This window comes from Chondrus crispus, genomic scaffold (genome assembly GCF_000350225.1).
Source record: "Chondrus crispus Stackhouse genomic scaffold, scaffold_69, whole genome shotgun sequence".
NCBI classification, from domain to species: domain Eukaryota; phylum Rhodophyta; class Florideophyceae; order Gigartinales; family Gigartinaceae; genus Chondrus; species Chondrus crispus.
Window position 1 is genome coordinate 133,173 of NW_005178644.1, and position 21,292 is coordinate 154,464.

General features: G+C 48.2%; 5 protein-coding genes; 2 read left to right on the forward strand and 3 right to left on the reverse strand.

The window, feature by feature from the left end:
* Nucleotides 1-453: 453 nt before the first annotated feature.
* CHC_T00007287001 (hypothetical protein) lies at nucleotides 454-1,974 on the forward strand. Its single transcript, XM_005710880.1, has one exon. It carries the CDS (start codon nucleotides 454-456, stop codon nucleotides 1,972-1,974), a length of 1,521 nt encoding a protein of 506 aa, XP_005710937.1.
* A 2,861-nt stretch (nucleotides 1,975-4,835) lies between these two features.
* Nucleotides 4,836-7,988, reverse strand: CHC_T00009166001 (Putative Acyl-COA dehydrogenase). XM_005710881.1 is given in 5 exon segments: nucleotides 4,836-5,244; nucleotides 5,245-6,167; nucleotides 6,257-6,486; nucleotides 6,592-7,822; nucleotides 7,943-7,988. The coding sequence occupies 4 exon segments, from the start codon at nucleotides 7,986-7,988 to the stop codon at nucleotides 5,245-5,247; spliced, it is 2,430 nt and encodes an 809-aa protein (XP_005710938.1). The 3' UTR covers nucleotides 4,836-5,244.
* An 11,286-nt stretch (nucleotides 7,989-19,274) lies between these two features.
* CHC_T00007288001 (hypothetical protein) lies at nucleotides 19,275-19,799 on the reverse strand. The gene has a single exon (XM_005710882.1). The coding sequence runs from the start codon at nucleotides 19,797-19,799 to the stop codon at nucleotides 19,275-19,277; it is 525 nt and encodes a 174-aa protein (XP_005710939.1).
* An 8-nt stretch (nucleotides 19,800-19,807) lies between these two features.
* Nucleotides 19,808-20,221, reverse strand: CHC_T00007289001 (hypothetical protein). XM_005710883.1 is given in 3 exon segments: nucleotides 19,808-19,963; nucleotides 20,041-20,088; nucleotides 20,089-20,221. The coding sequence occupies 2 exon segments, from the start codon at nucleotides 20,086-20,088 to the stop codon at nucleotides 19,808-19,810; spliced, it is 204 nt and encodes a 67-aa protein (XP_005710940.1). The 5' UTR covers nucleotides 20,089-20,221.
* A 59-nt stretch (nucleotides 20,222-20,280) lies between these two features.
* On the forward strand, nucleotides 20,281-20,766 carry CHC_T00007290001 (hypothetical protein). Its single transcript, XM_005710884.1, has one exon. The coding sequence runs from the start codon at nucleotides 20,281-20,283 to the stop codon at nucleotides 20,764-20,766; it is 486 nt and encodes a 161-aa protein (XP_005710941.1).
* The last annotated feature ends 526 nt before the right edge of the window (nucleotides 20,767-21,292 follow it).

Genomic DNA, 21,292 nt, shown 5'->3' on the forward strand with positions numbered 1-21,292 from the left:
GGGAAGCAGGCGTTGCCAAAATAGTTAACGGACTGTTAGAATAAAGAGTTTTTTTTCGGGCCACGGCCATTATTTGAGGTTGCCAAATTAGTTTCCATGCGATTCAGACCTGTAAAAGGGGTTCATTTAAGTGACTTCATTCCCTTGAATGAACACATGATGTGATTTCGTTAACGTTGTAAAGCTACTGTAGTGGCAGCTTCGCTCTGTACCACAGACCACAAATAAGGATTGGGGAACATGAGGCAGGTCTCCCCCAAATCTTGCCGTCCTCACTCACACGCAACTGCCGGTAGCGGCAGCACAACACAGCACAGTTAGTTCGACGCCGATTCAGCATTCCGACCTCACGGCGTAGCTCAGCACTGGAGAAATCTTTGCGAGGATACAAGTGCAGCTCTCCCGTAGCAAAGGCCGATTCCCTCTTTTCGCTTCTACTGCGATGCACCTGGAATGAAACCTCATAACTCCTTCTCTGAGTCGATATCGCAGTCCCGTCGAAGCATTGATAGTCTCGCCTCCACTAATGTCTTTAGTCAACCACAAGAACCAGTGGGCAACGCATCGAAGGTTCAACCACCCCGTTCACTAGCCGGATTCGCCTCGTTTCTCCTGGGATTCCATGATTCGGAGGTTGACGTTACACCAGATCTGGATGATGCATGGTCCGTGGCAACCAAGAGAAGAGGTGTTTACAATCTCTTTGCCGTTCCTGCTAAACTGGAAAGGTTGATAATACTTGGTCAGTTTATATGTATGGACGACTTCTTGACCTTATTCACATTCCTTCCCCTGAGGACCGGACTCTCAATTATCGTCATTCTTGTTGAGATGCTGTTGGCTCCGTTGCGCATGTGTTTCCAACGTAAACGGAAGGCAGCTAATGTCAACAAGAAACCTCATGCGGCCAGATTTATCGATATATTGCACATGTCCCTGCTGCTCATCACCGCAGGTGTCTTGAGTACTGTTGATGTCAGCTGGATTTATCACAACATTCGGGGCCAATCGGTTATCAAACTGTACGTTGTCTTCAACGTCATCGAGATCTTTGATCGCCTGGGGAGTTCTTTTGGGGTCGACATTTTAGACTCTCTTGGATGGACAGCTGCCTCCGCAGTTGCCTTCTTTTCTAGGGGGGCAATCGTACAAGGTTATGCAGCTGGCGGCACAGACGTCGCAAAAGCCCGCGCGGTACAAGGTTTGGCGTTGCTTACGAGAATGACTTTCGATTATTTGGCGACACTTGTTTACGTTGTAGTCCATGCCTTGCTCCTACTTACATGGGTTGTAACGCTCAACGTCGCCATCAACACCCAGAACAATGCGTTGCTTACGCTATTAGTGTCTAATAACTTCGTGGAACTGAAAGGTGCTGTTTTCAAGAGCTTCAAAGTGCAAAATTTGTTTCAAATATCTTGTTCTGATGCTGTCGAGCGCTTCCAACTCAACATATTTCTCTGTGTAATGCTATTGGTAACGAGTGGAGACAAACGCTTGTTCACCACTTGGGGTGTCATATATCTTTGCGAAGTTGTCGTAGATTGGATCAAACATGCTTTTGTGACGAAGTTCAATCGCATCCCGTACAGGGTCTATCATCATTTTTCTCTCGTTATTTGCGATGATATGGTTAAGACGCGCAAGCACTCCCTCGTGAGGAGCATAGGTGGGTCAGCTGTATCAAAACGCGTTGGCTTTGTCAGTCTCCCTCTAGCTGCCCTTGTCATCCGGATGGGTTTTGCTCCGGCCATGACCTTACCAACACCAGCACTATTTATGATATTTACATCTTTAGTAATGTTCAAAACGGCGTTGAGCATTGGCCTTATTGGTCATGCATATCGAAAGGTGAAGACTGTTGTTCCAAACGCATCTGAAATTGTCGGCGATGACGGGGACAGGGACCAGGACATTTACTGGCATCGAAAACTAATCAATATTGAACGTTATGACCTCATCGCTAAGAACTGACTTCTAAACATCGACAGAGGAAAAGCTGTTATTCCTTACAATGTCCAAACACGGCATCATGTGCGGTTGTTGCCAAACCGAATTCAGTACCCTCATACTTGATGTGATTCCTACTCCTTGCTGTCGTATCCCCTAGGCTTTTCTTATGTACCATAGTGCTCTTTCCTCCAACAAATGGGTGGCATGTAGTCGCTTCACGCAAAGCTTCCAGACGATCACCTAATCGATGCTCTCTGAGGCAAGATGCCGAGGTCCGGTCGGTTGGAGGCATCGGCTTGAAAATCGTCGTAGTGGGGCATTCATTAAAGACGACAGCCTACTTCTTCGTGGTCGCACGCACGTGCGCTGCGGTATCACGGAAACACTTTCAGTAATTCATGTATGTAGCTGCAGTTAAAAAATGGCTATCTACGTCGAGAGCAATATCCCCATAGTCATCTGCAACCGAGACTGGAACATGTAACACGAGGACCTTTGCCCTCTATCATGCACTGTAGAAAGTCAATATCCGTAACCGGCATTAAGGCCAAAGGATTCTCCGGCATGAGCAGAAACCACCTCTCTACATAAGTCTCATTAGGAGAATTGTTTGCACGTATGACTTCGTCAGAAATATGAAGCCTAACACATTTACTCACTTTCCTACAAATTTCCCGACCAAGGTATTTCATTTACGGCCTAACCATGCCCCAGACAAGAAGCACTGACTACAGAAATATATTGTCCCTACCGAAGGTTGTTTTCAATTCCTCATAGACTTTTAATGTCTTCTTTACGAACATGCTCCGATGAGACTCTTGAGCCAAGACTTAAGAATTCACACAAGTCTCGGAATAACGTGATGAATCTCTAAATTTTCTGCGGCACAACATCGAAAGGTACTTTTTTGCTGGAATTCACATATTCTCGCCCCCCCCCCCCCCCCCCCCCCCCCCCCCCCTGCTGCATTGAAACTACTGAGCATGACCCTCCATGTGCTCTCCGACGATTAAAAGTGACCAGAAAAAAGTGATCTAGCAGTATGTAGCGTTCGTTCAAATGTACCGGATCTTTGTCAATTCCTTATTGATTCGTGGACCTGGAGTGTGAAAAAAGCTATCCAGAAGAGTCCCCTTTACCGCACAAAGCATTTAGCAATTCCGTTGAGCTGCCCCTTTCAATGACATATTATGTTTTTCCCTGCCTCTTCAGTGATAGAGTTGCACATATCCCAGGGACTTGCGGTCGAAGAGCCGTTATCAGCTGTTGAGTAGTTAGAATTTGGCAGGGAAAAGGGCAGTATCGGGCTTTGCGGTCACTTCAATCAAATATCCATCGACTGGATGCCGGAGTGCAATCCTCTCAGCCCACAGACAAATACCACCAGTACCAAACATCGGATGCTCTTTTTTCGATCCGTAGGTGGTATCGAACAAAATTGGGTGCCCAAGCTCCTTCATATGAATACGCAACTGATGCCTTCTCCCAGATTTCGGGCTTAGCAAGACTTCTGTGCACTCCCTATGGTTCTCAACAACAACAATATGTGTCTCGGCGTCTCTACCGCCTATACTTCCTCGTGCAATCTTTTCAGAGAAGGGCAACTGTCCTTCCACGCGAGCTCGGTATGTCTTAGAAACCTCCCTTTTCGCAAATTGTGACGAAAAGGAGCGGATCGCCTTTTCTGTCAATGCGACGACTACTAAGCCCCCGGTAACCTTGTCCAAGCGATGAACGGCAACGGGACGGCGCAAGACAGGGCCTACCTCCTGTGTCGCTCCATCGTCTCGACGTCTGGTGTCACCGACGGCGAAAAATGTGGCCTCCCTAAACGCTTTTCCCATTTCGATGCCTGGGGGTTTTACAACAATAGCAAAATGCCTTTCAACGTCTAAATGCTTAACAAAGCCGTGTTGCTGGGCCAGCGAAGGAGGTTTGTTCGCGAAGCGTGAGCGAACAGATGCCATTTCAGTGCGAGCTGCACGAACAACTACATCGCCACCATGCGGCTGATAAAGGACAGTAGCTGGGTGCCATTTGTCCGAAGCCTTCGTGTAGAGTTCTCCACGGCGGACGATTCGTTTTGCTGCCGATATGGAAGGGAAGTAGTCTGAAAAGCATTCGTGTAAGACATGTGGGAGCCTTTCAGACCCTGTCATGGGTGGAATGATGGCCTGCCAAATTATCGTAGAATGCGATGGTAATTTGGGCTCTGTTGGGAGCAGGCTTGCTCTCAATCGTTGTTTGTTTGCCGATGCTTCGTGGCTTTTCTCAACGGGACCCTTGCGTGGGCACCTAATCTTCGATTCTCTCCGAGGAACATATGCAGAGAGACAAATCTGGAAAGCCATGGTCGTGACCAACTGCAGCTTGCGAGTTTTTAGAAGCACTGCCGAATAGTTTCAAGCGTCCTTTCAGACCGCAGTCGGAGAGTCGTAAAACATAGCGCGAGAGCGAAAATCAATGGATCAAAGCATCGGTGCTACGTACAGTAAGTTACAGTGTGGATTTTCTCTTTCCATTCGAATCCTTTGGCTCCAAATCCCTTTGTATGTCCGGTTTTGACACTTCACGGTGAAAACTCAGCTTGTCCTCAACGACATTTGTGGGGAAGCACTCAAGCTTTGTGCCCTTTGATCCCTTAAGGTCATGGGGGTTCATACTGTGCGGATCACAAATATGCCGACAATATTTTAGTCATAATAAAGTACTGTAAGACTTGCCGTGGCGACCAGATTTCCCCATTAGTGTAATGCCCAACTATCTACACCGGTGCTGAATGAAGGACGCATAAACCCCTTCACGCCTCTCGCAACCGCACCTCCTGACCCACTGCGGATCCGATCCGTCATGCGAGCGCACTCTGTCACAATGATGCGTTCTGCCGTTCGGATGTTCTCTTCCGCGGCAAAGTTTACTCCGCGCCCCAAATGGGAGCCTCCATCCGATCTCAAGTACTCTATACGTGAGATCGATCCTGCCATCATCCGACCGTCACAATGGTCTCCACCGATGGGCGGATACGAACACCTTCCATTTCGTGTTTTCCGTACTGTCAAGGGGAAGGCTCTGCCTGTATATACTGACTATCGCAATGGGCGTACTCGCTGCATGACCATTGTGCGGCGCTATCGTGGTGATGCAGAGGAATTGGCTCGGGAGATGTCGAAGGTGTGCGACGGCAGAGTCGTAACCATTCGCCCTGGTCGTGTAGAAGTGAAGGGCAATTACCGCGGCCGAATTGATGAGTGGCTAAAGCGCTTGGGTTTTTAACATGCCACTGCTTCTGGTTTACAACTTCGCTATTCGCCGCACTTCGGATTTCGCTAAACTCAGCATGTGCACCTCGTCAGGACCGTCTGCAATCCTAAGCGTGCGCATGTGTGCATACAGCCGAGCCAGCACGGTGTCTTGGCACACTCCCATCCCACCATGCGCTTGCACCGCTCGATCAAGCACGTTGGACACGAGTCGCGGTACCTCAATTTTTGCAATTCCCACTGCTCGTCGCGCTACAGTCACATCCCCAATGTCAACAGCCTTTGACCCTGCTAACGTCAGAAGGCGAGCTGCCTCGATGTCGCACCGACTTTGCCCAATTTCCCGAAGCATTCCATCTTTCTGGGATAGCGGTCGCCCGAACGCAGTTCGAGATTCCGCTCGTCGCACCATGAGCTCCAGAGCACGCTCTGCACTCCCAATTGCGCGCATGCAATGATGCAAACGACCACCCCCGAGTCGGCTTTGCGCAGCTTCAAAACCACCACCCTCGACGTGTAGAAGGGCGTCGCAGGCGTCGACGGTCACGTTTTGAAATTCTATCTCTGCATGTCCATGTGGTGCGTCATCGTATCCGAAAACTGTCAAGTGTCGCAAAATCCGTACACCGGGCGTGTGCATTGGAATGAGAACTATTGTATGCTGTCTGTGCTTACTTGGTTGCAACGCTGGCTTCTCGTTTCCCGGTCCGCGACCAATTAATAAAATTAGATCGCACCTCGGATCCATTGCACCGCTAGTCCACCACTTCCGGCCATTGATAACATATTTATCACCTATTCGCTGGATTTTCGTGCTCAGATTGGTGGCATCGGATGAAGCAACTTCTGGTTCGGTCATGGCAAAGCAAGAGCGCATTTTTCCATCCAATAATGGCTCTAACCATCTTTCCCTTTGGGCAGGAGTACCGTAGCGTGCAAGCAATTCCATGTTTCCTGGTGGTGGGATTGCCAAGGGGAAAAACGTTAGAAACGAGGAAGTCCATTACGGTTGTATTCCTGCGACATAAATCATGATTTCTTACCTGTATCGGGGGCTGAGCAGTTAAATACTTCTGCTCCAAACTCATATCGACCCATCACTTCCGCTAGTGCGGCGTATTCTTCACTTTTTAATGTACCACCCAATTCTTTTGGAAGGAACAGGTTCCAAAGCCCGCTCTCCTTTGCAGTTCTTTTCAACTCCTCCATCTCAGGCCACGCACTCCACCTTGCCTCGGATTGAATATGTTCATAATATCGTTCCTCAGCAGGCCTGATGTATTGGTCCACGAAAGCGACTAATGCGTTCTTCAAACCAATTCGGGCAGAAGTTCCCCGTCCTGCGTCACGTAAAGTTTCTACGGATGCATTGACAAACAAAATAGCCAGACTTCCTGCCTCTGCACTGAGGGCAGAAGATGCATTGCCCTGCCTTGAACGAGAGTGCACCCCGTAAAGAATAGCCGCGAACCGGAAGAATGCGACAGCAATGTATGTTTGAAAGCTATCTGCAAACGAGCCCTTATCGATGCTCGTCTCTGAAATGTAAACATGCAGCAGAGACTCTTCCGTTGGAACGCCTTTGGGCATAGGGTTTGCAAACGACACGCTTCTCATTAATTGAAACTTCGATGTATCTGGCGGCATGTGGAACGGACTGAGAAAGCTTGCAAGGTCAGCCATAGGATTTCCAAGAGACACAAGCTCCCAGTCAAGAACAGCTACACACTTCGGCTCTGTCGAATGGAAAATGAGGTTGTCTATCCGAAAGTCACCATGAACTAGGCGGCGCTCTTCAGCAGACTCTTTAGGATTAGAGAAATTCTGTCGTAAGGTGCGTAGTTGCTTGTGCAAACCCTCCATGCGTGTATAGTCAACACCCGGAAGTCTGCTTGCTCGGAATTGTCGATACCATGTTGATATTTGTCTGTCAACCCACGGCTCTCCTGATTTGCTCAAGCTGCTCAGTCCCAATTTGAATGTATCCAACTGGCCTATCTTTATGAGGACGCGAAGGGCTTCCTGAAACACCTGATAACGTTCTGTAGTGTCTGTGATTTCTGGAAGCGAAACGTCTTTGAAGACTCGGCCCTCTACATATTCCATTGCGTAAAAACGGCTTCCTATAACTTTTGGGTCTTCGCAGTATTGATAAACCTTGGGCACTGGAACGGGGGTACCTTGCAAAGAGGACAAAACACGAAATTCACGGTCGATGCGGTGAGCCCCGGGTAACAGGTTTCCCCGAGGTTGAGCTCTCACGACAAAGCGGGTACAGATTTTAGAAACTGTATCGAAAGTGACGGCGACATTGTATGTCGGGTTCGACTGGCCATGAGCGAATTTTGCGACAGAAACAGACGAGTTGCTTTCGTTATGTCCAGCATCTGAAATGAGGCGGACACCACCTCCACATGCCCAGTGCAATAGAGCGGCGCACTCATGTGGGGATAATGACGAATGCGAGGACAAAGACTGTGCAACCATGCTTAGCAAATCTAGCTTTGTTCTCACTGCTTCTTCCTTTGCCAAAAGGCGGCACTTCTGGAGCCTAGAAATGGTCGCGAGTCTCTGGAACGATTTCTTCTGGCAGGCCACACAAAAAAACCCTTACCTTTGCGGCAACAACCGAATGAGATGGTGTCTCAATTAGCCGCTTTCCCTTGCAAGACAACAGGAAGCCTATATGTTCGCATCCCCTTTTCATAGAAGGATTTGGGATCGAGTACCAGCCATCAAATATGTCGAAAGAATCAGATTGACATCTGAATCCATTCCGACTTCGGGGCCAATGAGACTATTGAGAAGTTGTTTCCGAAATCATTATTTGGCAATTATTGCCCATTGGGTAGAGCTCCTGAAACACGTGTTAAACTGTTCAACGATATCCCTAGACTAGAGTAGACCATTCACGCAAATTCTCTCGGACAGCCCAAAGTGTCGGAATTTGCCGGGGGAGCGGGCGGGTGATCTGAAACGTGAACAGGTGGCGCGGGCCACTGAGGCTCTGTGCGCAAAGGGGGAAGCACAGGCCGGGGCGGCGCGGGGTGCGGGAGGGGGACAAGGACTCCTGAAGCGTTCGTTGGGTTCGGTTTGTTTGTGTGTGAGTTTTTGTGTGTGTGTGGACGAAGACGTTCACCGTCTTCGTCCTCCACCTTTATACTCCCACTCAACGCCAAGTCGAGTGGACTAAAATGTACTCACCCCCCTTTTTAGTGGGGTGCTACCTACAAATGCGCCTCTATCAGGCTTAATTAGGCGTTTGCCCGTTTAGGTAATGAGTATCCTTTAGGAGGATCCTCAAGTTGTAGGTAGTTGATTTGTCTACGTGAGGTAGTGCCACCCACTAGGGATAGGTGGCACAACCTTAAGGATTACGATTGTGATAGACACTGATAAAAGTTGTGACACTCCTCTTAAGAATAAAGTGGGCACCTTTGGGTGCCTCACGACTTGTCGATCCACTGTTCGATAGGGTGACGTAGTGTTGAATCTGTCAGTATTTGATCTAGAACAGTGCATCGCTTAACCATTGTGAGGGCGTCAGCAGGATTGTTCTCGGAACGGACGAAACCAATATTCCGTAGTTCGTTCCGTTGATATGAATCTTTAACCACCTTGATGTCGATCATTAATCGTTTTCTGTGGTAATTGATGACTTTTTTATCACGTCGAAGAGCGATAAGCTGTCTGTGAGCATCGAAATAGGAATTTGTTGGTTGTTCATTATCTCCATGTCCTTTTTGATGGCAAAAGTCATGTCGAAGGCGTCGGCGAAGGCCATAGTCTCGCTTCTTAGGACTGATCTAGAAACTCTTTTGGACTTGTGTGATGACCAGTACAACGGCTGGCACTTGTTTTCCTTGTCAGCCAGGAACACGATGTACCCAAGTTGGGACGTTCTGTCATAGTTGTTGCTGTAGGCAGCATCCGAATACGCTTGCAGTCGGAGAGAGTCTTTGTCTAACTTTGGATGGAGAAGTCTCTGTTCGGAGGTTTTTCTAATATGACGAACAACGGAGTTGAGAAGCTTTCTGTGGGTTTACGGATCTGAGTTAAACCTTGTTTCGGTGACTTGCGTTGATTGAGCGACAGAACATGCTATATCAGGTCTGGTTTGTAGGAGCCACATTAGCTTCGCTCGAAGAGAGCTATACTGCGCAAAGGTGACATCCTTAGGTAGAGAATCAATAGTCTTGATGTAGCGTTCTTGATGGATACATAATCCGTTGCTGGTTGTCTCAATATTGACACCGCTAAACTGTATCCTGTCAAATTCTCTATCTCTACACTCAAACCTTTTCTCAATACTTTGACTTAGCTTTAAATACTTTGCGTCTGCGGCATGTAGACAGTCGTCGACATGCGTAGCACATAGACCGGCGAGCTGATTCGCAACGTTCTTGAAAAAGAGTGCACCATCTGTGGGTGGTACTTGCACTCATTCCAACGTCTTTCAAAATGTGGTCTCTTAAGGTCCTTCCCGAGTAATCTCCACTATCTGCGAGGCCACATAGTGGTTTTAACAGCTTGAGCAGTGGATTGGGACCAAGTTCAAATTCTGCTGACGGCTTAATGTACACATCTCTCATTAGCTTCTCTGCACTTTGAAGATAAGCCTGCGTAACGTCAGTTGAGAATAGTCGGAAGTCAAATACTGCTGCTAACCCTATTAATATTTTGACTGAAAACTGTCTGGCCGTAGGATTATCGTGAACTAAAGAAGATTTCAGCTTGTCAGCGTAACCTTGAACAAAAGAGCGAGCCTTGTAGACTTCTTTGTTCGTACCGGAGTCCTTGATTGTTAAGACGAAGCGGCCTTCCATAATGTTAGCATTACGTGGTACTTCATCATTAGTAACAATTTTCCAGGTCTCCCTCTTGATGAGTCCTTCTATCTCCTTCTTTTTAGCTGCAGAGAACTGGCGTGCTCTAGGGTCACTAGGTTTGATTTCTTCAGTGATAAAGGAAGAGAAGGGAGTCTTTGGAGCAAGGGGAGAACGGAATATTCTTGTTTGATAGTGGGTAATCGGACTGTGATCTCGGTAATATGGTTTGAGTTGGAAGGCGTTGAACATTTGCCTGTATGTTCCTTCCCTGTTCTGAATAGTTATCATTCTTCCTTGAACATGCATAACTATAAATGGTCCTAACCAGTTCTTATCCTGTTCACTAAAGACTAGTACTTCGTCCCCCTAGTTGATATGTCCTATCGGCTGCTGGAGGTATCTGTCTTGTTAATGCTGCTTGTATTCTTCTTTCGGCTATGATTGCATTCATTTCCATCTGAGCAGACGTCAGTAGTCTCATTCGTTCTTCTTGTGTTGGAAGCTCAGTGCTGATGATGGGAAAACGAGGAGTTATCCCGAAGGCGAGAAATGAGGGTACAAGCCCTTTTTCTCCGATTGTGTCGTCCATAGCTTTTACCGCTATGCTGAGAAGAATTTTATTGTGTGCTTGGGGGTAGTCAGCTCGCACTTTTCTGTAAATTCTTCTCAGAGGTTCGTGGAGTCGCTCTCCGATTCCAAGGGAGCTGTGAGCTTTGACTCCGGGAATTCTGAGCTGAATGCCGGCATGGTCAGTGAGTTGGCGCCAGCGATCAGAAGTAAAGGATGATCCTTGGTCAACTCGGAGACGGTTTGGGTAACCGGTGTACATGGTACATCACATTTGAATGAAGGCTAACCAAATACCTTCAACACTTTGGTCGAAGTCTTCATCGAGGAAGGCAGCAGCTGAGAAACGAGTGGCCGTGTCGACGATGTGGAGTAAGGCCTTTCCGTCTAGGAACATGAGGTCCATGGATAGTTCTTCCCCAAACTTAACGGAATCCTCCGTTGGAAGGGAGGCCTTGAAACGAATGGGGGTTGGTCCCAAGCGCTGACAAGTGTCACATGCTTGTTTAATCTGATCCAGGACCTGTTTGGTTTCCTGGTTCGTTTCGTAAGTTCGAGCCATGCGGAGCAGGTTGTAGAGTTTATCCGTGGCAGGATGGGAGAATCCTCTATGAAGGCGCAAGAGTTCTGGAGAAGAAAAGAATATGTGCTCACGTTTTGGCCATTCGAGATATACATGGCTGTTCTTGCGAAGCAGAGGAGTTCGTAGTTGCAGTTGAGGACAATGAAGGTGATTCGTGATAGTGTTGACGAATATTCCGTACTTATCCAGTAGATCTAAGCCTATTAGTAGTGGTACGTCTGAGTTAACTACATCTACTTGTTCCATGGTAGCGTGGGCGTCCGAAAGTGGTATCGTAGTGGTCAAAGAGCCTAACGAGGTTTGACGGTCGTTGCCAAAGCCATAGCGGTTGTTGTTGGAAACGAGTCCAAACTTTTTGCCAGTGTAACGACAATATGCCTTAGCCTGTCTTAAGCCGACTACTGTGCGTTGTGCACCAGTGTCAAGACATGCTCCTTGCCAAGGCATCCTTTGAGTTGAAGCAATGTGGCTCTGGTTGTAGACAACGAATTCGTGGTGACGTGGTCTTCTCTCTCTGTGGCGTGGAAAACGAATAAGGCGACTTATCGCAGAACGACGTTCAAGTTTAAACTTGCATCTCTTTTTAGCACGGACAGTTTCAAAATATACAGTTTGAGGTGTATTATCTTGGAGATGGGAACTGTCGCTCGCTAAAAATCCGATGGATCTATAGTCCGATGAGAATTGGTCTTGTAGCCGTAAAAAGATTCGTTTTTCACGTGGTTGTTTACTGCTTCTTCTGTCTCGTTGGTGTCACTGTCAGTCACGCTGTCAGAGCCATCTGAGTGTTGTGACTCAGAACTGTTTCGGGCATTTGATTCTTCGAAGTCTTCGAAAAAAGTGTCATTATGGTGCATGATGTCTTCCACTTGATTACTAAGTTCATACAGTATGTCCTTGACGTGGTTAGGGCGCGCCTTGATCATGCGTCGTACATTGCGTATGACAGAGGCGGGTTTAGGGCATTCTCGGATGAAGTGATACTTACCACCACAGTTGTAGCAGCATCGTACGTTCCCAAAACGGTCCTTTCCGTTTATAGCATCCTTAAAACGTTTGGACGGTCCAGATAAGTTGCCACGAAGAAATGACGAGGAGGATCCAGGTCGACGGGGTATACCGTATGTATTTTGTCTTTGGAAATATATGCCGGGGAGGGTTGGCATCATTGACGGCGTTCTGGGGGGTCACGCTTACGGTTTTCGTTCTGTTTCTGCTCTTGGAGCCAAGCTGCATCAAGTGTAGTATACATCTGCTGAAAAGTCCAAGGCGGCGTGGAAGAAAGGCTTTGAGTCAGAACAGGCTTAGCCCATTCTGTTCCTATCACGGCGTGGTGAAGGTACTCTGTCTTATCGGGATCTGATCGATGCGTTTGGGGCTCTTGTGGTGTGTACCGAGTGATGGTTTCACAAAATTCTTCTAGTGCTTCGCTGACGGAGCAGTTTTTTGTCTTGAGAATCTGTGACAGGCGAAGATTCTGCAATAACTTTCGAACTCTGTTCTGCCGCGTAATGCTGTTGAACTCTTGAAGCATCCGTTCGACCGCGGAGTCGAAGGATGCTTGGGTACCAGAAATGGAGGTGCGATAGAATCTTTTAGCTTCGCCATCAAACACATTGTGAAAGTATCGCAGCTTCTGCTCTTTGTTGAGGTTATAATCATCAGCGGCGTCGCAATAGTTATCGATTACCTTGTTGATATCTTCACCTATTTTTCCCGAATAGCGTTCCTCTCTTTTGAATCGAGAAGCAATGTTATGCGCTATCTTCGAGTCCATGCTAAGATGAGAGGTGGGTTGGCTGGTCTGGTTGCTATGGTTGACCGACGGTGATGTCGAAGAGGAAAGACGTGCAGACAGGTTTGAGTTGGAAATAATGCGGTCGGGCACATCGGTGAAGAACATGTCGTCCAGGCCATACGCAATGCGGTTACTTCGAGAGTGAGGGGTATATTGTAGTCCCTGAACCGTGGGGTAATCCCTGAGAATGCGGAATAGCGTGGTGGGTCCTTTCAGTAACTCGCTTGAGTAAAACACTTCGGGCGGGAGGTCGTCACGGAGGGTGTTGACGCATTCTTCATTTGAAAGTTGAGGGTCTTGGGAAATGACAGTCGCTAAAGCGGCTTTGATGTCGGCTTGCGTCGAGGAAGACGGGCGGTAACCGTCAAGGGTTGCCCTTATTACTTCTAACGTTACCATACTAGCGTAAATGCGTAACGCTAATTTCCCAATATACTGAAGATAGAAATATGGGAGAATACACAGACCGGTTGGGTAAAATAGTGGTGTGATATAACGTGGTGCGATGTATACAGAGATGTATAAAAACGAGGTTACGTGTCCAGGTATGTCACGTCGGATACGTGTTCAGCTGTGTATCCTTAGATACGCGTCCAGTTGTGTGTTCCTAGATACGTGTCCTACGCTTGACAAGTGTATATAGCTATACACGCGTATACAGGGCAAAAATTAAGTTGAAGAAGTACAGTACAGCACACGTGTATTGGTGGTACACCTGTACCTGTGCGCAAACGTGTACACGACTATGTAGGTGTAGGTCGTGTTCCCGTGTGGTTGTGGTTTGTGTTGTGTACTCTTCAAATCGATGTCGACAAGTGTCTTTTTCAAAGTTTTTAGGAATTTAATTCCTGACGTTGAGATTTAGTCAAAATTTAAATTTGCGCGCGTGAGATTCAAATTTTAATTGAGGCGGGCCTCTCGCTGACGGCGGGCGTTCCTAAAATGGATCCGGGAGCGATTGTGTGATTCGAAATTGTGCCTGTCGGCAAACGGGAGATCACAGAGCTCACAGTGTAGACGCGCCGCGAGATCCTGGAGGCGGATTTGTGCGCGCGCGTGTCGGCCATTCGCCTCGTGAAAGGAGAGTTGTCGCCGCGAGGTGAAATAACGTGCGCACGGGCGACAAGTGTACACCGTTCTAATGCGGGGAGGCGGGTTTCGTCGGCGACGTGCGCGCTGCTCTGCCACACGCGCGATGTGGCGTGCGCGGAACTCGGATAGCGGCGACGGTTCGTCGTCGTCGACTAAATTGATGGTCGACGAGGCGGAGGAGGCGGAACGGGCGGCGGTTTATTCGTCCAATCGGTGGCCGTCTGCCTCTATATCCACAAGGGGCGGCCCCTGAAACTCAGTGTAATCGGAGTCAGTGGCGAATGCAGAGGTGACAGGTGTCGTTGGGCGAGAGTCCCGATCGGCGCGGGCGGTGGCGGAATCTAGATCGGCGGCGGCAGAGTCGGGATCGGCGGCGGCGGAATCTTGATCAGCGACTGCAACAGCAATGCGTCGCCTCTTGGCAGCAGCTTCTCGTAGTACAGCTGGATCGTTGGCCGCTCGTTTGAGCCGTGCCATAAAAATTACCAATAAATTGGTCACACGTGTGCACGTGCGTGGTATTACACACTAGCAATTATTAGACAGTAATAAATTGGTAGTGTGTAAGGAACCAAAATTTTCTTGAAATTTCCAGGGGGCTTGTCCGTTAACTTATAAGTGTCGGAATTTGCCCTGGGAGCGGGCGGGTGATCTGAAACGTGAACAGGTGGCGCGGGCCACTGAGGCTCTGTGCGCAAAGGGGGAAGCACAGGCCGGGGCGGAGCGGGGTGCGGGAGGGGGACAAGGACTCCTGAAGCGTTCGTTGGGTTCGGTTTGTTTGTGTGTGAGTTTGTGTGTGTGTGTGGACGAAGACGTTCACCGTCTTCGTCCTCGACCTTTATACTCCCACTCAACGCCAAGTCGAGTGGACTAAAATGTACTCACCCCCCTTTTTAGTGGGGTGCTACCTACAAATGCGGCTCTATCAGGCTTAATTAGGCGTTTGCCCGTTTATGTAATGAGGATCCTTTAGGAGGATCCTCAAGTTGAAGGTAGTTGATTTGTCTATGTGAGGTAGTGCCACCCACTAGGGACAGGTGGCACAACCTTAAGGATTACGATTGTGATAGACACTGATAAAAGTTGTGACACAAAGAGCCAAATAACTACTGAGAAGACAACCATTTTTGACGTATCACAAATTAATAAATAAATTACACACTAACTGTAAATATGGTCGACCTTTTCGACAAGAAACCCGCGAATCCCCAATACGTGGTCAATTCCTGGACTTCGATTGAATGTGAAAGCGCGGCATCTCAACCTGTAACGCCCAGTTCATTTGATAAAAGACCGGGCCACATCGTAATGACAGAGGTCAACGCCTTTCAAAAATTCAGGACTGGTTTCTTCCCGCCCTCATCCCGCGCCCTTCCGCTCCGCCTTCTACACCTACAGTTTCAAGCCCCACTTCCCCACCTTTCCACTCCAATCCCACACACGCCACCTTATACCTACACAACTCCACGCCCACTTCCACTCCTTCCCATCCTATCTCCCTGTCCCCAATCGTGTCTCTCCCACTCCGCACTAGTTTCTCTCCATCTGCTCTGCCACTTTTACCCCTCTTGCCCCACCCCTGCTTCCTCCACCGCGTGCACCTCTCGCCTGCCCTTTCTTATCATTATCGCACACCGCACTATGGCCTGCTTTTCATCTCACGATGCAGCACAAGCCCTGCAACTCCTCTCCAATGCGTCAATTGATCTCCGTAATGGGAGACAGCCAAGCGAAAGCATATAGGGACAGCAGAAAGATACTGTACTATCGTAAAAGTATCATTTTTGCTCTCGATTTTTATGCATTGCTGTAGAAGGCGTTGAGTCGGCTGTTGGAGTCCATTACAGCATATTTTAGCTCACCTTCAAAAGGACCGAGTCGTCCTGCAATTTTCACTGTTCTGCGCAAACCCCCTTCATTTGCGTTGGAGACCTAGTGTCTAGGTGACAATGACCTCATATGGGGCCAGTTTTTAGGCGGGCGTTTGCAATTCAAATAATTGCAGAATTTTACGGCGACTGTAGTAGACCTTTTTAACAGTTGTCCATTGACAGGGCACATACAGTAGACCTTTAGCGCAACTATCGGTAGTTCAGTCAGTGATGACCTCTATTGGCAATTAGCGTTGGTGTAATGCCGACAGCGGCTGCTGATGGACAAATAGCCTGCTTCTATGCCCCAGCTTTATCTTTGTGTCAAATATATGGGACTTGGGCAAAACTTCTATTTATTTTTAATCTGCATCGCCATTGGACACATACAAGCACGTAAGCGACAACGGTCATGTCTCTCCAGAAAGATTAGGTAATTACGTAAAGGCATGGTCTACAGAACGTACAGTATTCCAGCCAGATTCGGACCAAAACACCGAAACGCCTTTGCGCCTTTGTGCCTTTGCGCGCGATTGTCCGCTGAGCCACCATTTACACGTGCCGACTCAACACAACGACGGGCCTCAAGAACACAATATCATTACGCATCTGTCCCCCTACCATCACCATATCTCGCAAACCAGCCCCCCTCTCCTTCATAGTCTTGGGACAAAATGGAAAATTCGAAGGAGGCTAAGGTACTCCAATTGTTGGTAGAGCAGAGTGCAGAGCGGCAAGAGGACTTAGCGAGGTATGTGTCCGACCCTGATGCCACTGAAACTGACACTGATGACGAGCATAACTCGGACACGCCCGTTCTGGACAAATTTTTGCGATCCGGCGCCGTGGGTGCTGTTGTGGAGATGACAAATTATTCACTCAACGAGTTCAATGCTCTGTGGAACGTTGTCAGGGAGAGGGTGGAATCAGGTTGAAATACAGGTCGCGGACGCAAATGTCAACACTATCCCAAAGACGTTCTTTTCATGTTACTTTCTACTCGCAGACACGCAGGAAATTGGGACTTTAATGGCAAGATGTTTGGTGTTAAGGGACCAACGTTCGAGCGTATGATAATAGGATTCGTTGACAAGATCGTTCATGTACTGTACAAGACAGTGGTACTGCAGTGGGAGGAGCGATATACGATGGAGCGCCTCGTAAAAGAGAAGAGCACCTTCAAGCACTACAAGTTTTCACTGTATGCAACTGACGTCACTTTTCAAAACGCGAACCGCCCAAGTGGAAACCACGAAGAGGCCAAGGGTCATTTTAACAATAAACATAAGCTGTACGGCTATAAATCAGAAGTATCTGTATTGCCTAACGGTATTTCTATTGGCTGCACTGCTCATCAACCGGGGTCTGTATCAGATTTGGTTATATTCATGAAGAATCTAGAGTGGCATCAGGCTGCTCTGTCCAAGACAGATCGTAAAAAACGCACGTACCCGGATGTGGGTCCAATGGCAGAGGAATATGATGGACAGTGGGCGTTATTGACTGATAAAGACTATCACGTCTGTATTTCTGATTTTCTAAAAATTCCTATGCGGAGACCATGCAAGCCCATGCTCACAATTGGAGCGGTTATCATAACTTTTCCATGGGGATTTGCTTAGGCCTGGTCCTATGCAATACCAAACAAGTTCCATAGAACCGTCCATGCACCAGTCTATGTCTGCATGGGGCAATGGTGGCCAAACCAATTCAGATATGTTCAATGCGAGCTCATGCAGGCATTGGTGTGCATGGGTGTTCATGGGCTCCGCATGGCGGATTCAATCCAAGTTTTAGTTTTGCCAAACATGTTCCATAGAACCGTCCATGCAACAGTCTATGTCTGCATGGGGTAATGATGGCCAAACCAATTCAGATATGTTCAATGCGAGCTCATGCAGGCATTGGTGTGCATGGGTGTTCATGGGCTACGTTCACACAAATGTGGAGTTTACATAAACTGGAAGCAACCATGTGGCTCAAGGGTCAGGACACTCCATTTAGAGTCTTATCTATATTCGCTGTCCGCGTTGCGGGGATAGAGGAACACCATTCATTTTGAACGCTCTTTTCGTCAGCCCTTGGTTCGCGTTAAAGCTGGTGCACACTTGTGCTTATCGAGTATGATTTGGTGATGCGCGATTATCTGAACAAGACAGAATGAGTGAGGCTACTTTGATTTCGACTCTGTTGCATATGTGGTATTGCTTGAGAACAGGCCAGCTCGTGATAGCAGGCAGAAGTCGAAGCAGTCTTTCTCATGTAACATGTCCATATACAAACGACTAGAAGAGGGATGACCATGGACAGAATGAAAAGCAATCAATGATTTCTTAATGTGATGAGTTGCCGGAATAATCAAGAATAGTTCCAAGAAGAATAGAAAACTTGAATGTGTCATAAAATGATGAAGCTGATGGGAGCTATCTCAAACTAGCAAGATCTGACAAATAGCCGGAGATCTTGCAAAACGTCGTCGGTTTATGAGAAGTTTTCGAAACAAGACATCTGGTGTTTTCGTGCAACAGCGAGAATACAACAAGTCACACTCACCAAAACTCTTTGATATAGTTCATCAATAACAAAAATCCTCGCGCCTTTGAAGCACCATCACAACCCTATTTTTTCCACGGCGTTGAAAATATTTTGGTCTTAGAGGCTGGTGGTGGAACATCTGAGACGCAAAGTTCTGTTTGGCCTCCCCTGCAGCCCCTTTGCATCCAACCACTGAAAAAGCACGGCATGATATGAGGATGTTTGCGACTCCTCGCATGTTCCGTGACACAAGCAAACCTAATTTTGACAATCGCAAAGGACTGATACACTGCCGTCAAGTTGGCAGCCTTTTCGGTTGCGCCGCTCTTCAGCAAATCAATTTGATCCAGCATGGGGCTGTCTGGGATGCTAAATTTACGCGAGAAAAAGTTCCGGGAGAGAGCAATGTCGTCCCAAAAGGGCCAAAAACCATTCGGCTCTCGCTTGTCGACGATATATGGATGTTGTATACAGAAAAACATTCAGTCAGCACGAATGCTTGCCTGCAGGAATTTACGAAGGTGCTCTGTCTAATAGTTTTTGAGCCTAATGTGTACGTAATCTTGGCTCACGGCCAAGGCGCAGCGTTTGCGCAGATGCTCGGAGAACATAGTTGATCTTATCTGCCGATAGGACGTCATGCCTCTTTAATACCGTGAGCGGATGATTCAAAGTAAGGTTGCATACCAACATTGAAGCATTTAGCGATGAGAAACTCTTGTCGAGCAAGCATTCGGTAGGTCGACGATGGCTTGTCAGATACCAGAAAGTCCACTGCCCATCGCGTTAAAACAGGACATGTTCGAAAATCAAGAAAGAGACCGCTGGATACCGCTCACCAACGTTACCGATAAAATCCGGGAGAGCCAGTTGAAGTGCTGGCGTCGTAATAGTAACGAGAGCAGCCGTGGTCACGATAGATGCAGTGGACAAAACTTTCAGTACGGGCAACCATCCTCCTATGTCCGCTGCATCATCAGCATCCGGTCGCTGGTGTACGGCGAGCATTTTGTATGTGTCCGTGCGGCATTCCGCCATATTGTTGAGAAAGTTAATCAGTGCTGCGAGCGGAAACGCGATGCCAAACATCACTAGAAAACCATGTTGAATTACAACTTCTCCATAGTCTTCAACCGTCGACCGATACGGAGGCATTCTTAACTCTTCTACGAGATCTTGCGTGTCTGCATCGTCAATCGTAGCGCCTGCCGCGAACAGTTGTATGCGCTGGGTCGTGTCCATTTCTTCAACAAGCTCGCGATGCTCTCTCCTTTTCAGCCACTGAGTGACGCGCAGTTTGATAAATGGCATCCCTACTTCTATGAACTGCTGCACCGTCGCCTTTGTGATGAGCAATGAAGTGAGCAGCATCCCAAGCTCAACCATGCAGTCCGGAGCTCCAGATGCATCCAAAAGGCAAGGGTCTGATGGCGTGAATGGCTTGACAAACGCGATATAAAACAATGTAATGTAGTCTGTCGCAGTGGTCAGCAAGGTCTGTTCAACTTTCAAAATCGGATTGGATGTGCTTGCAAAGACGCATCAAACTTACTGGACACAAACTGAAAGGCAAATCGCTTGGTAATGATGCTGTTCTCATACGCCTGAGTCGTACGATGATTCTCCCACTTTGACAGCTTGAGCGTAGCGCGCTTCCAAAGAGGGTCTGCAACTGAAATGATCACCGCCTGTGCCATACCTGGGGCAAACTTGGCAAACGCATGCGAGCCGAAAAGGCCGGCAATGGATTTTTTGAAGAAGAGGTTCAGAAACGAGCACGCGCCCACACATGATGCGAAAACAGGGTGACCAACGAGCTGATGTAAACGCGTCGCTGGACGTCGCGCTTACTGGCATACGGAAAGACCGGCAACGACGAGAAGGTCAAGCCCGTAATCGGGGCGTCCAGCACAAAGTCTGGGTCATTCCCGCCGCCAATCCGAATGACGTCCTCGCCACTCGGCTCGAACGCGGCATGCGCGCCCGTCACTCGCAGCAGCTGCCCGCGGATCCTCGATCGCAGCCCCGGCTCTCTGGCGCGTTCGAAATCGTCCGCAGCCGCCCTTTCCGGATCAAGATCCTCCAGGTTGACAAACCCGCCGCGGCAATAAAAACCTTGCCTATCATCGCCTTCGAAATCGGCGCGAATGTCGTTTTCGTTGTCCTCGTAGAACTTGTCCAACCCCCACTTGACGTTGAGCACGGCGTTCCTGCGCTTCCAATAGTCGAGCCAATAGGTCCCCCAGAAGCACAAGCCGAGTTCAATCACACGTTTTAGTTTTGGGCCATTTGTGGATCTTGGGGTGACAGGTGCGGCTTTTGATGCCTCTGGGGAGGTGAAGTTCCAGCCCTGGGGGTGTTTTGGGGGCGACTACCCCAACTGAGGTGGCATTGAAGGGTGACGTTCCTCATTCATCCAATTCCGAGGGTGACGTCGCCCTAAGAAAACGACATGTTGAATCATGCCGATCTTTATCTGTGTCTATAGGGCGACATTGGATCGTTTTCTGAGATTGATGTGATTTCAGTTGGAAATATAAGGTGACTTCATATGCGAAACACCGGCACCTTCTACCCACTCTATCTACATACAATTACATACAGTATTTTACATAACACGGAAGCATGTTTACCTAGTGTTTTCATCCCCATAAAGCTGTCTCAGTGCAAAATCAGTAACAATATGCAATCCCATGTGCCTGCCTTCATCGCCTTGCTCTGAACCATGCCAGAGGCAGGGTGCAGAGTCAGGCGATGAAGAAGGCGGGTGAGGGCATTGCGGGAGATGTGCGGGGGGGGCTGGG